Genomic DNA, 17,336 nt, shown 5'->3' with positions numbered 1-17,336 from the left:
TCCATATATCCCACAAAGATGGGTCATATGTGGTTAGAAGTTGTGCAAGACTACTTGTCAGGACACTGGACATTCAGAAACTGCTGACAGATTTTCAGGATTTTTTTATTTCTTTGGTATCATTTCTGAAAAATTTACTCAAATCATTTGAGTCTGGAGGAATTTATAAACAGCTGGATTCAAACACATAATTTAAACCATAAAAATTCAAATTAATTTGCCAGTTTAGTTTCTCCTGAGCAACTGGATTATTCACTTCACATAAGAAATATAAAAAAAGATGAACCTGATCTGAAATTTTCCTGCAGTTCATCCATTTTGAAATACAGGTTCCTTCAAAGAGCATCAAGACTGCCATTCTAATCCACTCGACTTTTCTTGACATGGGAGTACTTCTATTTCTATAGAGAAGGTCTAGTGTTTGCCATAATTTCCTGGCTATTGGTTGGAATTTAGGGGAAATCTGCAGAACTGAACCTGAAGGTGTTGTTTTTCCTAAACTTGTGGAAGTAGCACCTGGGCACAGACATACAGGTTTGACAGACTTACAGATATAACCACATATTCTCTTTTCTATTGTTTGCTTTAACTGCCTCCTATGACTTTCAACTTCCCTCCTCTACAGCTTGGAAATATGTCCCTAATACCTGCATTTCCAGGTATGTTTTTTGAGAAGGATATTACTAGCTGTGCATGCCTTGATTACAAACAGAACTAGACTAAAATGACAGTAATTAACAACTGCTGTTCTAGTTGCTTTTCACCCTCCCCAAAGCCATAAATTTTATCCCAAGAAGGACTGCACTGATACTTGGGGAAAAGTCAGGAGGCTTAAAACCTGGCTCCAAACCATCCACTAAGTCTGAAAAGGGCATGGATAAGTGGGATATGGGTAGAAACAGAAACTTGTGTGGTGCTCCAGAAAGGACATTTCTAGTTAGAAATGTGTGTACCAGACTGCTCCTACCCATCACATCAGAAGAGCCTTTTAAGTGGACCCATCCCAGAAAAAGCAATAGGGGAGTGGAAAATTCAGACATTTTCCCACAGTTCTTTCTTCACATGCACTCAATATCAAATTTTTGGCACAATTAGAGATTTGAAGCAACATTTTCAATGATAAAAAATTGTTAAGGATATAATCTGTCCCTGTGTGTATCACAGAGATGCTTTAAGAAAATGTTTTTGGAGAACATATATTTTTTTTCTGTTGTGGCAACATAATTTTTACATAAAATTTAATTCAGAGGTAGTTCCAGACATAAATCTTTGAGAGTAAGGGTTTATAAGAGAAACACAGAGAAGACCATAAACATAGACTAGCACTAGCTGGAAAGGCTCATCTGGAAAGGAGCCTTGACATGTCATTTAGTTAAAGTCCCTTGTTCTACAGCAATGATGATGTTTTTATTATCTTTTAATAATCTAACAAGTTTTGGTCTCATAAAAAAATAAATGAAAAAGATCTGCACCCCCTTGCTACACTTAAAGCTCACTTTTTCCCAAGATTTGCAGTCATGCTATAACTTGCCTCATCGTTGCTGTTGAGCATTCAGAACTGGTCCCACTTGCCTTGTAATTTCTCTTACAGCTATGAAGTTTCTCCACAGCTTCAGCTGACCTTTGCTTTCCTTTCCCCCCAGACTCCCACACATTCTGCTCACTAAGGCTTGCAGCAGTAGGAATGCAGGCAGAGTGACTGCTGCCATACCACCCTGATTTGGAGGTCTAGTGCTACTTTCCCATCAGTCAATAAATGTCCTCAGAACCCAACCTAAGATACCGGCAGGCCTTAATGCAGGTTGAGATAAAATGGTGCTCCAGGCTGCAGTGGACCTTTAGCCTGGACCCATCATTCAGCCAGCTGGGACGTGCTCAGCTGTGGTGGCTGTGAGCAGATCCCTGTGGTGCTGCTCTGTGATACCCCTGGGCTGGTGGTGCTGTGGGAGTGAGGACAGGGGGGGCATGCAGCCATTTCTCAGCTCACATCTTGCAGTGCCCCAGTACCTTCCCTCAAATCCATCTGCTCCTACAGGTTACACTGAGGTCTTTCTGCACAGCTGAGGAGTTGTATTGTCTGCTTGGGAAAGCTGCTGTGGTTTAACCTGCACACACTATACAAGGCAGACAGGGTGCTGTCAGCAAAAAGGGGTTTTAGACAATCACAGTCAGCCTCGGACAAGAAGGAGGGTTGGCTGCAGGGGCAGTTAAATTCATCATGATGATACAGGATCACCTGCTTTTGAAGCTGCACCATCAAAACTCCTTCAGTAAAATATTACTTTGGAAGTGATGTAATCATACCAGACACTGCAAACCAGACCCCAGCACATTCTGTGAAGATCTGTCATTCCCACTCACTCAGATCTTCAAAGACATTAAGATGCCAAACCCCCACAGTTTTTATAAGGGAATGAGGATGCCTTGGGTGTGAGTCAGGCACCCAAATTCTTGTGAGCCTCAGAGCCTTGTCCCCCACCCAGGCTTTTCTTTCTGGCTTACTCATACTCAGCCTTGCAAGTCACAGTTCTCCAGCATCCATCAGCAGCCTGGTTATTGCACCAGGAACAAGGGTGAGCAGTATCAAAGAATCACAGAATCACAGGATATTCTCAGTCAGAAGGGACCCACAAGGATCATTAAAGTCCAGCTCCTGGCCTTGCACAGGACAGCCCCAAGAGTCATGCCATGTGCCTGAGAGTGTTGTCCAAGCATTCCTTGAGCTCTGGCAGACTTGGTGCTGTGAAAGTGAAACACGTTTTTTCTTTGGTAGACTCAGCATCCCCAGCAGCATGGGAAAAGTTTTCTGATGTGAGCAAAGGGCTGCCAAGGAGACACAGGTGCCACTGGGAGATCCCTGTCTGTTCTTACCCTCTTCAGCTTGCGAATGAAGAGGGTCAGCAGGAGCCAGAACAGCGTCGCAGCCACACAGGTACAGGTCAGAGTTATCAGCTCCAGGTTTGACCTCTCTGATATGCCTGGGAAAATCAAGTGGTAAACATATTAGAAAATGACCTGCAAACCAAGGGCACTTCATGTTTTTTTGCCATTAAAATAAAATACCAGGAAGGACCAGCTCTATTCAATGGGGTATTAATCTCTGTTTGGACTAGCTCACAGAGCCAAAAAAAAGGTCTCCTGCAGCCTCAGGAGAGGACAAGGCTGCACAGAGGGGATGGCTCTGCTGGGCCTTTCCCACAGGCAGTACTGTGGTGTGAGAGCTGCTGCTAACATGCAGCAGAAGCTCCTGGGAGGGCTTGTGCTGGTGTAGGCATCAGTGACTCCAAGGACATGTTGCAGTGCTGCTGCTTGGGGTTTGCTGCCCAGGACTTGATGCCTTTCCTCATCCACTGCTCAGAGAGCTCTTCCCTGCTGTTGGCTGAGCTCTGCAGCCTTCCAGACATGCTGGAAACCCACCAGCCCTCACCAAAACCATCGCTGGGTGTGAGCTGGGGATTCTCTTGGAGACTCATGGTGCTACCAGCAGGAGTCCATGAGCTCTTCTTCCCATGGCTTGGACGGATCTGTTCTGTCACCAGGGAGCTCAGCGCATACACAGCATGGTCCAGGGGTCTTGAGCCTCATTCCCACTGGGCAGAAACCCAGGGCATATGGCTGAGCACTCCCTCCAATCCACTGCTCCCCTGGCAGGCTCTGTGCCCTCAGGTCTCTTGCCAGTCACAGCAGCAGCACATGGCCAGGCTCCCTGAGGGAACACGGGACCCCCTCCTTTCCCAGCAGCACCTCACAGAACCCAAATGTCTGGGAGAGCTCTAGAAACCAGGGAACAGATTAAGCACAGAAAGGGAAAAACAAAACCAACAACAACTGAAAATGAAGCAGCAAGAAAACATGAACATTAGAAATCTGGAAAGTATTAGAGCCCACTGACGGATCTTAAAAAAAGCCAGAATAAAACTCACTTCAGACTGCTATTTAGGGATTTGTAAAATAGTTTCAGAGCAGTTTGTTTTGCAAATCCTGTGATCGCATCAAAATCCCACACTCCCCACAATATGTTTTCCATCTGATTGGTAGCAAATGCAAAAAGAACCATCATATCCTGCCTCTTGTTCTGATATACCCTCCAGAGAGGGTACATGAGAGGACAAGCAGGAATAATTTGGAACATGATTTCACAGTATTTTGTCAACTGCACTTGCAGACTTTTAGAGCCTGGCAGCTTGGTGTTGCTCCTGACAAATGAATAAGGTATTATTATGTCTCACTGGTGGGTTTACCTGGTAATCCAGAGAGATGTGCTGCCTGGTTTTAGGCAAGGCTACAGAGCTTTGTTCAGAGGATGTGTTCCTTAATTAGCATAATGTCTTCCCTCCCTAAAAATGATAATCAGATTTGTATTCCTGCCCCTATCTAAGATTCCCCTGGCATGTCCATTCTGGAGCTTTGAGAATAAAGCTCATTGAGGAAAAACATGGCTGCAACTACAAATGGAGATAAAATAGTCCCCCAAAATACCAACAGTGTTCTTTTTTCACAAGTATTTTTTTAAGTACTTGATTTAGATATGGATGTGATGGCATAAATAATACACCTAATGAGCTTGCCCAGTCTCTGGCATCAGTATTCCCTTTTACATATGGATAGTCTCCTCTTGCTTCTGAACAGCGCTCCTGCAGATGGAAGATAATAGTTTCTGACATTTATTCAGCAAAACCTGGAGGGGCTGAAGGTTCATTGGTTGCCACAGCTTCATATGCAGGATATGGAAAACCCATGAGGTACAGCCAGGCCTGAGGTGGAAGGCAGCAACAGTCTAACGACTTCAGTAGCTGCCCAGGAGTCAGGAAAGAGATGCAAAGGTGCTGTCTTTGAAATGTTTGGGTAAATGCAGGCAACTGGAAAGCATTTCTCCAAGCTGAGGTTGGGCTGGGTTATCAAATGCCAGACTCCAGTCTTGCTAAAAGCCTTGAAGTCAGAGCTCTCTGAGTGTCTCTCAGGTGGATAGAAAAAGGTTTGATTTGAGGCAGAACAGGCAAAAACACTCAGAAGAGGCCTTAGGATTAGCAGACTTTGGTGAGGCTGTAACCAGCACTAAATCCTTCTCTTTGCCTGGTAGCCGAAGATTTCTGTCTTCCCCTTACACCCCCATCCCAGACCTTTACTCAGCAAACACCTCAATAGACAAAGACTTTTACCAGTGTGCAGCTCTGTCCCATCTGCCTGACTGCCCTAAGCAGCAGCCCCCTTTCTCCCCCAGAGCCCCTCCAAAGCCCTCCTGTACCACTCCATGTCTGTGCAGGACTGCAGAGGGGTGATGTGGGGGCGAGTGAAGCAGTGCCACCAGCAGCATCTTCTCTTTTTCATAGCAACAGAAGCCATTAGAACCATGCAAGTATGCCAGGATGAGAGCCTGGGTTAATGTGCTGATCCCTCCAGCTACCACCTCAAGCCTTTGGCTGACATGGGCTTTCCCATTAGGATTTCAGCTCTAAACACCTAAACATTGCAGTGCAGCTCGGGTGTCAACCAGGGAAAAAGCAATGCCTGGGGCAACAACACTAATCTGCTGCAGCTAAAGCATCCCTCACCCCTACTCCAATGGGATCTACCCTGCTTAATCCATGTGATCTCACAATCCTAGTGCTGCAGCATCGGGATAGGTGACTGGACATGCTGAAGAATATCCACCCTTGGAGGTCACCATAGCTTAGCCAGACCATTGGTGATGGTTTGAACTGAGGTTGAACTATTGACCACCAGGGCTCCATTCCAACCCTCTCCGGTGGAATTCTGAGGTAACAGGAGTCTTAGTGTCCCCTGATGTCCACCTTCACTCTTACAAACTTAAGTCATTACCCAGGCTGAGCTTCATTTAGTAGCTGCAGGCATTCCAGTTAAACTTCATGGGGAAGCTCTTGATGACTTCAGCATGACTCAAAAGGCACAAAGATGTTTTGAGATGAAAAGTCAGAAAGGGTGGTTAGGTAGGTAGGGAGGGAGGGAGGGAGATAGATAGATAGATAGATAGATAGATAGATAGATAGATAGACAGACAGACAGAAAGGAAAGGAAAGTTGTTTAAAAGAAGTAATTTCAATAGAAGTTATTTAAAAAGCTAACACCATTTTCATAGTATCAGAATAGTTCAGTGAATACTTAATAAATGAGATGTTTTCCTTTTCATCAGCAGGGTTCACATTAAGTTATCAAACGTCACCTTTAAGACAGGGCACATTGTTGTATTCCTTTGCCTGTCTATGTCCATATTTCAGTGAGCACGAGCTGTAAAAGGTGCTCCTTCCTTTGCCAACACATCTCCTTCAAAGCAGCACCTCTGCAATTAACTGTATCCCTGGCTCCTTCTGACAGGAGGTCTGAGGGCCCTCAGTAGGGGAGGCAGGGCATGGCTTTCATGGCAACTCTGCGAGCGGGTTGACCCCCAAAAGAAAGCTGCCCAAGAGTCTGTGTTCCCCACATGCCCATCAGCATTTCTCCCCAGACTTTTAGGGATACAGTCCTCCCCCCACCTGCTGAGTGCTCTGGCAGCCATTTGCTGTTTCTATTCTGTCCTTGCAGATTTGCTGCCTCTTCAGTTCCTTAGCCACGAGTAAGCAGAGAGATTGCTCTGACATGCACCCAAACGTGGCCCTTCTTCTCCTCAGACAGCCCACAAACCCCTGCTTCCAAACCAAACACAGCCTACAATTATTTAAAGACGGCCCTTTGATTCCGCCATCCATTCATCCATCTCGGACACAAAAATAACACATTGTTTTATCTGTGAGTATAAGAATGTTTTTTCAGAGGAAATAAAGACAGCAGACTGTTTCCTTCCTGACTCATTCACAAACTACTCTTCCAATCTGCTAAACGTGGCCATCGACATGAGGCGCTGCTGTATTTCCCTTGATCTGCAGCCCCATGTTGCGAGACCCGCAGGACAGAGGCAAGGCTTTGGTGCTCACAGCAGCAGGCACAGGGCCTGTGTTTCTCAGAGAGACAAGAAAGTGGCAAAGCTTAGAGAGAGCCCCACATTCAAGCCCTGATCTTGTCCCTCCAGGCTCAGGGAGGAGGTGGGAGGCTGCCATTTCCTGGGAGAGGGACAGACACTCCACAGGAGTGTAGGAATGGGTAAAAAACCTCTAGTGACATCCCTTCATGTAGCTGGAAAAGCATAGAAAGACATTTTCCTTGATCATAGTAGATAAGACAAATTCTCTCTCTTTTTATCATCCAGTCTCAAAGCCATAAATTTTAATGTGGTAGTCTTCACCTCCTGCTCCCACAGCAGTCGTACAAGAACATTGCCAGTGGTCCCTCAGGACATGTAACCACCGAAGAAGCCTTCTTGGCTGCTGTCTTTCCTCTCCTCAGGACTAGGATATATGACTTCCTAGAAGCCATCTGACAGAATGCTTGTGATTGTAATGAACAGCCAAGCTTCAACTATGTTAAAAATCAATACAATAATGAATTACATTGTCCATGAATATGAATTAGTAGGATGATTTGGACAGCAACCGCCTGGCACAAGTTATTCATTTAGCTGTTACAGCAGCTGTAAAAACCTTTGTATTATCAAGGCACTTAGAGGGTGGTGATTCTGCCTCTCTACTCCACTCTTGTGCCCCATCTTGAGTGCTGCAATCCCACTCTGGGGCCTCCAACATAAGAATGATGTGGATCTTTTGGAGTGAGTCTAGAAGAAGGCCACAAAGATGACCAGAAGGCTGAAGCACCTCTCCTATGAAGACAGGCTGAGACAGCTGGAATCATTCACCCTGGAGAGGAGAAAGCTCCAGAGAGACTTTTTGTCAGCCTTCCATTCCTTGAAGGGGGTCTACAAGAGAGCTGGAGAGTCACTTCTTCCAAGGGCATGGAGTGACAGGACAAGGGAGAATGATTTCACACTGAAAGAGGGCAGGTTTAGATTAGATATTAGGAAGAAATTTTTTACTCAGAGGGTGGTGAGGTCCTGGCACAGGTTTCCCAGGGAAGCCGTGGATGCCACATCCCTGGAAGTGTGCAAGGCTGGCTTGGAGGGGGCTTTGAGCAACCTGATCTGGTGGAGGTGTTCCTGCCTTCCACTAGACCAGGCTGGAACTAGAGGATATTTAAGGCTCCTTCCAACCCAGCCCATTCTATGATTCTATAATTATTCATAAGGGGATAGGTGCTTTAACTCCTCAATTTCGCTAGTTAGGCCAGCCCACATGTACATATACTTATCCCTGACCTTTTAAAGCAAAAACATCATTGTATCATCACCACTAGTTCCGACTGCCTACACACTCCTGGCAAAAAATCAATATTAGTCTTAATTTTTTGTGCTGCAGGGTGGTATCCGAATACTGAGTAGTATTCAGACACATTTAACAACTGTGTGAGAACATCCACAAACATATAATCTCTGCCTAAGAGGCCTGGTGATAGTCAAATTATGTTCAATAAGAAGCAACTAAATGCATTTAGGACTATTTACTTAACACCAGGTCAGTAAAAGAGATTATGTCAAATTTAATTCATACATGAGACTGACCTACATGGAGAATATCAACCTACTTCTCTAATCTCATAATTCATGAGCCAAAAGGGTATTCAATGAAACTGAAAGGTCACTGAATAAACTTTATCTTTATTCAATGTAAAATTAATTGATAGAAATCACTGCCATAGGCATGAGTTGAGATTGTCAGAAGGTGGAACAATGCTGGACATTTAAACAAATAGCAAATAAATCAAGTAGTGGTTACAGAAATAACTAGATCAAACTACTTCTAGTAGTACTTTTGCATATGTAGCTATTGCTAGGCTAAAGCCTTCTAGTCTGATTTGGCAGTTCACTTTACACTGAAAATAAACAATAGAGAATATCCCAGGCCTCTAATTTTTATGGAATTAACCCAAAATGGGAAAATGTGTGGGTAGGAGAGTATTTCTTACTCTGTTTTTTGTTTGTTTTGCTGATACTAAATTTACATTTGTCTTCTACCCTGACCTGATCTTTGTTGGGTTGAAGCAATTCTTCTTTTTAGGTCAGTGTAAACACACTCTGAATTAGCATTTCCTGCTGGGCTTCCTTTCCAACCTGGTACACTTCCCTTGCTAGAACTTCCTTCAAATTGCTTCAGAGATCACCAGATGAGTCCAGGTCATACCTCTGCCCTTCCAGCCTAAGAACATCCCTCTGGAAAGCTTGCTCTTCCCATTTAGTGTGGTGCCTTACCTTGTACTGTGACATATGCTGCACTCTCCACAGACCCTTTCAGGTTGGTGGCTATACACTGGTAAAGTCCTTCATCCTCTTCTTTTACTCTTTCAATAAACAGCATTCGGCTTCCAGGCCCTAAAATTATTCCTGTGAAATGAAATATTTTGCAGTGAGAGGGAGCCAGGATATAAACAAAAACTGGCCCTTATGTAACAGTATCTGCTTCAAGTTCTTCCCAAAAGAAAGCTGAGCCACAGACTGCAGGGCACAGTGTTATCTGCAGGAAAGCCAAATATACTGGGATGCTTTGAAAATCTTTTGGAAATCAGTGTTTACAAAGCACTTGTGTGAGCCAAAAAGCTCAGCCTATGGGAAGGATCTTGGAAGTACTTGGTACTTTTGATGTTGATTAGCACTATGCCTATGCTTTCATCCATGTGAGCGCTTTAGCGTTGTCTCCAGCTTTTGGAAAAAGGGTACTCTTGTTACTGCACTTACAGGCCCAGGTCTGCCCCAGAAGCAGCTCAAGCTTAGAGCCCTTCCAAAAGCTGTTCAGACTGCCCCTATGGGCAGCAGACTTCCCCCAAATCTCACCTGCCCATGTGGCATGGAATGATGGGCTTCTTTGCAAAGAGGTGCTGATAGTGCAAGGAGAGTTCCCAGGCAGTGTACCCTGAAACACCCTGAAGTTTTAAACATCTTGTTTATTCCACCTAGGTCAACCCAGAAGCCAGCCTGGGCAATTCTCCAAGAAGCAAGGAAGAGGCAGGGAGCAGATTTGGCCTCAGGACTGCTGCTAAGGCACCTTCTAGCCAGGAAATGTGCAGTCAAGTACACACTTGTGTTTGGCTCCATCAGAACTACAGTCCCATCAAAATGTATTCCCACCATCTATTTCAGGCACCTAAGTACAGTGCTCTGACCTACCCTCGGGAGACATCTCCCAGGCTCCTAATTTTATCTGTTGCACTGCACCCAAGTTAGACACATAACATTCATTTTGGAAGATAGTGTTATTAACGCACACTGCAGTGATGGGGTCACTGCAAAGCTTCATGGAATCTGGCACTAGATTAAGCTTAGTGCCTGGGCTGCAAGTCTGCACAGGCTTATAACTCAGTTGCAGAAATCCTCAGAATGTTTTCCAGTTGTTTTTATTCATGCTATAGTAATTTCCAATAATTCAAGACAGAACCATAACTACAAACTTTCTAAAACATTCTGTAGAAGACTACACTTATAATTCAAGCTCCTATGAACCAAGCCTCTCTGAACATTTTTGATGGGCATGAATTCCCATGAGAAAGGTTTTGCCTTTTCCTCTGTCATTCATTTCCATCTGGAATATCCAAGGAACACTTCAATGACTGTGGTGCCAGCAGCTGGACATTTCAAAGCTGATCTTTGAAACCACATTCCAGAAACAGCAGTAAACAGCTCCCAAACTTTTCCTGTTGTTGCAACTTGCCGCCTGGGAAGCTGTTCCTTTTCTGTTCCATGAGACCTGGATTCCTCTGCCACGAGTAGATGCATTTGGATTTTGGACACCCCAGACATGGATTTAGTCTCCTGTATAGCTTGTGACTCAAAACCAGACTTCGAACGCCTGACCACAGACTCCCCCAGTACTTCCATACACATCATGAGAGCTTGGTTTTCTCTTGCCTAGTTATCTGCTGGCTAAGACACCTGATCCTTGAGCTCCCTCTATAATAAATGGAGGGAAATATGTTTCTCTGGAGATGACTCTTATAAGATGAAGAGTTCACCAATTCCACAGAGACCCATTGTGTCTGGATCTCCAGCCTGGCTCACGTTTTGGAGTGAGACAGAATAACCTGGAGCACCTGGGTTGTGCCTGACTGCCTTTCTTACATCTGGATACTGATGCCAATAACTCTGGAAACGGCTTCCTAAGGCAGATGGGTAAATAAAAAGCCTACTGTAAGAGGTAGGTGAGTACACAAAGCTCTCACCTGGTTCTTGCTGTATTTCCTCATGGTTTTTAAACCAGGATATCTGGGGCTCAGGAATACCACGAGCCTGGCACTCCAACATGGCAGAGTTACTGGCGTTCACTGTCTGATCCGTAAGCTGCTGCAGCAGGGCTGGTGCCTCTTGAGCTATAAGACAAAACAACACCTTTGTTTTACATTCTTGTAACGGTGGGGATTTAATTATCTTCCCTACACTCATTTTACTGGTGTTAGAGACTGCTATGGCTGTTCTACCAAGTTCATTTTTCACTGATTTTATTTACTCTTCTACTTTGCTCAGGAGGGTTTGGTGTGTACAGAGAACTCCCATTACTCAGCAATAGCAGGTTATAGTGACCCATGAAGACACACAACGATGACAGTGTTCAAAAGATTTTCTCAGGTCCATGACCAACCACGCTTGTTTATACCAAAAGCAATGAGTTTCTATGAAAGCTCAGTTTTTCATCATCAAAAGAAACAAACAGTGACACCAAAGATTTGAAGAATCGTCAGAACACTCTTGTTAGCCAAGTATCTCTGTGTTGCTGATAGCACCTTGTAGCTCCGTACACCATGGCATCCACGAATGTGACTTTGATAATTTACTTACTTTAAAGAGTACAGTTACAAATCATACCCAGTAAATTTGCATAATCAAAACCCAGTAACCATGAGCACAGCAGCATTGTACCAAAGTCTTCATAACTTATTCCACTTTTGCATTTCATGTACTTGGCTGGACATAACCAGGCCTGGCCAAACCACACCATAGCATTTCAAAAACACAGTATAAACATCATGTTAAAGTCATCCAAAGAAACAAAACAATCTCATGATCATTTCAACCCTTTGCCACTCCTTCCCTCACTTCATACAGAGCCAAAGGCTGTTCTGACAAAGGTCAAAGTATTTACAACATTTATGCACATTGTATGGCAACATCTTTCATTCTCATTGCAACTCTCACATAATTATTTTTGATATTTTGGTCCATTTAAAGCAGTGATGGAGGATTCCTGAGCAGTGTCATAGATGGAGATGCTCTGCAGATTCCCTCAAATTCCCTGATTATTTGCAACCTTTCCCTTCAAGGACACTGCCAGGAGCAGCAGTGGTAATACACGCTTTCCAAATATGAAACAAAAAAAAACCAAAGCAGAAACCAACTCTTTGCAAATATTTTCTTTGAAGCTGCAAGAGATGCCAATACACCAAGTTTAGTATCAGCTAAATTTCATATATGATGTGTTTGGAAGATCATTCTTTATTCTTACAGAAAAATTAGCCATCAGCCATTTCCATCTTCATAATTATTCTGTTACCAGCCATAAATAAAAACTGTCCAGAAATATTAAACCCCTATGTACAACCAGCTTATGCAGTGTGCATGAGCCCCACAGCGCTAAAAACACTTTTAAAGTGGGCTACCTTTTCTGTGCCCTTACCCCTTGAATTTAATCCCAACATAGCCATGACTGTGCAATGACTATGGCTTTTGGGCTTTTCTGAGCTGCAAGCCAATAATTTCCACAGGCAGTGATATTTGTGGTTTACAGACCAGTAGACAATTTGTTCTCTCTTCCCAAACAGCATTGCTTATGAGAGACGCTATAAATTCTTCATCACATACCTACACAATGACATAGTCAACTATATTTGCCTTGCAGCCAAGAAGACTGCCCTCTTCTTCTTGATGCCTCGCCTCAATTTTTGCTCAGTTCTCATTTTTCACAACACTATGATCAAGTACAGTCTGAGGCATATCCACATACGTGTGCTGAGAAGAACTCCACATTTATTAGCAGTCCCTGACAGACACCCCAGCCCAGACATCCAAAATGAAGGTGGACAAGATGACAAAACAAAGGCAAATCACACGTTCTGTGAGTTGTGATTAATTTTAATTTGTTTATAGCCATACACTAAAGATGGGTTTTCATATTAAGAAAAACTTTTTTTGCTTAAAACTTAAGTCATCATTCACATACTTTCAATAATTTCTCTGCTACAATCAGCTGATTTTTCAAGGACTTGGTCAACCTGAGGATTATTCTCTTTTGCAAACCACCTGTTTTCTCCCGTTCATTTTTGCAGTGAAGCCAAAGGGGACAGTTTCCAATGTCCCACTCTGCTCACTCCAAAGCCGAGGGGCTAGCCTGGCCACCAGCACAGTGTGGGGCTCAGTGCCCAGGGCAACTCCCTGGACCTGACCCCAGCCTTCATGCTTGCCCGCAAATGTTGCCTTGCTGGCCAAACTCTGCTCTCAGTTACTCTGAGGAACTTCATTGTAGGCAGAATTTGGCCCAGCGGAGTGACAGGGGTGTCACAGAGGGGAGAACAGGACACTGGTGTCAGAGTAGTTGTCTGACCTGGGGTGGTAGGGAGGGGGAATTTGCATTTTTAAAAGCAAACAAAGGGAAAAAATTACAATTCATTAATTTTGGGGTTTACATTTGCGTTCCATCCACTTTTGCCCTTTGTTACGATTATGTTGTCTGTTCACTTATTTTTTATTAATCAGTACAAAAATATAAATACAAGCTTTATTTTAAACACTTAAAAAAAAAAGAAGAAATATAATTCACACCTTTCTCCCTAAATAATATATTACACAACAGAAGGCAGAGAAACTCCCCAAACCCATGAGATTCTCCAGTCATCCGAGGACATCAAAAGCAACATCAGTAGTTTTTATCCTGCCACCAAGAACTGCTTTCCTCAAAGGTTTCCAGTGAGCTTTCTCTGTGCCCTCCAACACAGACAGCCACATTGGGATGTTAGGACATCCTTGCACAGCGTGGCCCTCTGAGTGCTGGTTGAGACCAGGCTGGTGGGACATCCACTCAGCAGTGACATACATCATTGCAATGCACAACAATTTCACAGAAGAACAGTCTAATTGCCACATCTCTTTTTTTTCTGACCCAAACTCATATTGCCTGGCAACTGGCTGCTACAAATCATCATGCTTCGGCTCCCAAGGCCATGGAAAATTCATAACGTCCTGTCATCACCGCCCACCTTGCCATCAAATGTCTTCCCACAAAATACCCTAGGAAAAAAGGGGATTCTGTATTATAATTCTTCTGAAGAATTGCAAATGCTAAAGAGTGCGCTTGCTCCATTTTTAAGCAGTCACCAACGACTTCACTTGCATTTTAGGCATGTTTTAGGAAAAAAGAGAGCCTGATCCCTTTGCAAGAACACATTGTTTCTGGAAGCCATCATGCTAATAATGAACAAAAGAGCTACTGTATACAAGTAGGCTATAGGTGACATTTCAACATATAAATGATTATTCTTTTCTTTACTCTGACAACTTCCAGGTTATCAATTGTTTTCTAGGCATTTTAGGCTCCATGAAACTGGCATTATGGGGAAATGCTATTGTTTACCCTTTCACACTTGACAAAAGCAATTCCCACGTGAAAGGCAAGTTTAGCCGTGGGACACGGTCTCGATACCTAAAGGAGGAAATAGTCTGGTGAGTTCCCAAGCGCAAGAAACTGTCATGTTGTCAACCTCTATTTTAAAAGCACAGCCACTTTGTTCCTTTGCTGTAGCTATTTTGGTCATTGTGGTCTGTTTTGTTATGGCTTATGTAAATGCTATATAAATGATCAATCATAAATGCAACCAAAAATAATAAAAGCTATGTATTGTAAAAAAATAAAGTTATCAGATCTATTAAAAATAGTAACTTCTTCCTTATACAGAATTTATAACACACAGAAACATCTCATAGCAAAATCATGACAAAGGAAAAGAAAAGGGGAAATGCTCACAAGGAATTCTCAGGTTGCCCTTAATTCTCCTTCAGCAGTTTGGCTGGTTCTTAATCCCCATAATAAATCCAATTGTCATTTGCATACCAAAAGCAATGAATATTTTTAATGGCTTCAGTTTTGAATTTGTATTTTAAAAATGTATTAACACACTGTGCTGGCTAAAACCTTGTCAGTTGTGTTAGTGTAACATTCCTCACTTAATAAAATAATTACAGCATTACAAACTCCTGAATCTTCAGGCCAGAAGCAACACTCACACTTTTATCAGTAGTTTTTTACATTAGTGCAGAACTGACTTTAAAAATTGACCAACACAGCAACTGGAAATCTACCTGGATTTATTTGGAGAAACATGGTTCACGTCTGTCAGTTGTAAAATCATCATTATTATAAATGATATGATAGGTCTGTGCATTATATCAACATTTTTATTTCTTCCCTGCATACTTCTTTTAGAAGATAGTTTTTAAGATTAATGTACTTTAGTGTAGAAAATAATTTCAAATAAATAAGCATTAGAACTTGCTCAGCAGGTAATATTTATAAGTCCATCAAGATCAGATTAAAATAAAAAATATATAGTCCAGTCAATCTCAAACTGAATTGTGCTCATTCTGCACATTCAAGTTAGCTTATTAAATGTCCATTGTTGACTGAAAACAGCAGTTTTTAAAGTTAATCGGTTTATTCAGCTTTGACACTTTTGATGAGGCCGATATCAAAGCGGAAGAAAAGATTGATCCAAAGTTTTCCTTATTGCTCAGTAGGAGACAGCAAGAGAAAAAATAACGACATGTAAAATGTAGCACGGGGGATCTTCCAAACCCCAGCTTCCACGTGCCTTTTCAAAGCAGAAAACACCCGTCTGAACTCAACTGGAAGCTCATGCGTTAGGATTTTGTTTGCTATTCCTCCTATTTCCAACCCATGGGGAAATGAGCACCACCTCAGGGCTTGAAAGGTAGCAACAGTAATAAAAAAATCAAGATGATATGAGACATCTCTTACTGTTTAATGAGTCCTTTAATGTTTTACATTGCTTTGTGTTGTACAATCATTCCTTGTGCTTTTATATTTGAGGATCCGAGAGTAAACAGCCTTTTTGTTGCAGTGCTCACCTCTGATTGTAACGTCTTTCTTTTGAAGCACTTCTTTCCCCGTGTATATGTTCTTTGCTCGGCAGGCATAGGTGCCTGAGTGTGCCAGGGAAACGTTTTTGATGGTCAGAGTGAGGGTGATGGAGTACTCCCTGTTGTGAGACTTTTTTGCTTTCGTTTGATTGTTGACTGTCCTCGGTAAAATCCAAGCAATGTCTTTGTACAGGAATTTGTTGGCCGAACAGGACAATACCAAATTCTCTCCTTCAATGGGCATTTTTTCCAAACTAATATGGAATCCACTTGGTACATCTGTCAAAAATCAAGAACACTTTTTAGTTTATATGAAACGAATGAGCCAAAATTAACACAGCATATATTTTCCCCTTTATCAGGAAGTCTTTGAACTAATCAATGTCGTTGTCTTCCTGCTCAAGTGTGTAATCTTTCCTTTCATACACTAGGCTCCAGTTATTCTTATAATTTGTCTTGGAGCTATGATACACTTGGCCTCAGACATCAGTTGGTGTAAACTGAAGTTGCTCTTGGAAGCAGTAAGTATGTATAAATGTTATGCCAAGACAGACTGGGACAAGGTACCAAAAGCAGAATTATTTAAAGACAGCGCAGTGGGACTATGAGAAAGGAGGAGTATTCTGATCACAGCTTCAGCTTGTGAACTGCATAAGAGAAAAGGAATCTCAAGAGGGCAGTATAAAAATACTGCATTTCATCGTGTTTGGTTATATTGTTTTCATGTTATTCAGAAGGTATTCAGATAAAGTATGTCTGTTTCTTAAAAATGCTTCAAATCCTGAGAAATTACAGCATCTGTGATCACATGCCTGAGATTTCCCTTGGAACAGAGGTGTTTACCCTCCCTGCCTTTAAAGCTTGTCAGCCACCCAAGAGGTAAGCAGAAGCAGTACCCTCTGCCCTGGGTGGCCAGCTGTGTGTGGGCAGCACTAGGATGAAGATACTTTGCTTAGGTGGCTCAGCATTAAATGCAAGTGAAAGGTATTTTCACCTGGCAGAAATCAAGGATCATTGCACTAACAACTTACTAAGTGTAGATATGGCTTAAGTTTTCACTTCACAGCAGATGGTTCAGGCAGGAATAATTTAGCCAACAATGTAGAAAGTCCTACTTAAAAAGGTCCTGTTTGCAGTTTATTGGAATGTTACTTGCAACTTCCTCCGCCTGTGGAGTGGTGCAGAGCTGTGGTGGTGTCAGCTGCCTCCCAGCTGCCTCCACCTGGGGCTCATCCCTCCAGCGAGGCCCTTACACCACTGACCT

General features: G+C 42.9%; 1 protein-coding gene across 6 annotated transcripts in view; it reads right to left on the bottom strand.

The window, feature by feature from the left end:
- The window catches only part of FLT1 (fms related receptor tyrosine kinase 1), a 109,373-nt gene that overhangs the window by 24,596 nt on the left and 67,441 nt on the right, over positions 1-17,336 (bottom strand). For 5 of the 6 annotated variants that reach the window (XM_069012687.1, XM_069012703.1, XM_069012680.1 and 2 more), the window contains exons 13-16: positions 16,061-16,351; positions 11,152-11,298; positions 9,191-9,322; positions 2,872-2,978 (exon numbers count right to left, since the gene is read on the bottom strand). In XM_069012687.1, coding sequence (XP_068868788.1) covers positions 2,872-2,978; positions 9,191-9,322; positions 11,152-11,298; positions 16,061-16,351 — 677 coding nt within the window. Of the gene's footprint in view, positions 1-2,871; positions 2,979-9,190; positions 9,323-11,151; positions 11,299-12,503; positions 14,207-16,060; positions 16,352-17,336 lie in introns of those variants that run through there. The other variant, XM_069012719.1, reaches the window with a different exon arrangement.

Source organism: Aphelocoma coerulescens, chromosome 1 (genome assembly GCF_041296385.1).
Source record: "Aphelocoma coerulescens isolate FSJ_1873_10779 chromosome 1, UR_Acoe_1.0, whole genome shotgun sequence".
NCBI classification, from domain to species: Eukaryota; Metazoa; Chordata; class Aves; order Passeriformes; family Corvidae; genus Aphelocoma; species Aphelocoma coerulescens.
This window is presented reverse-complemented; position numbering and strand designations above follow the sequence as displayed.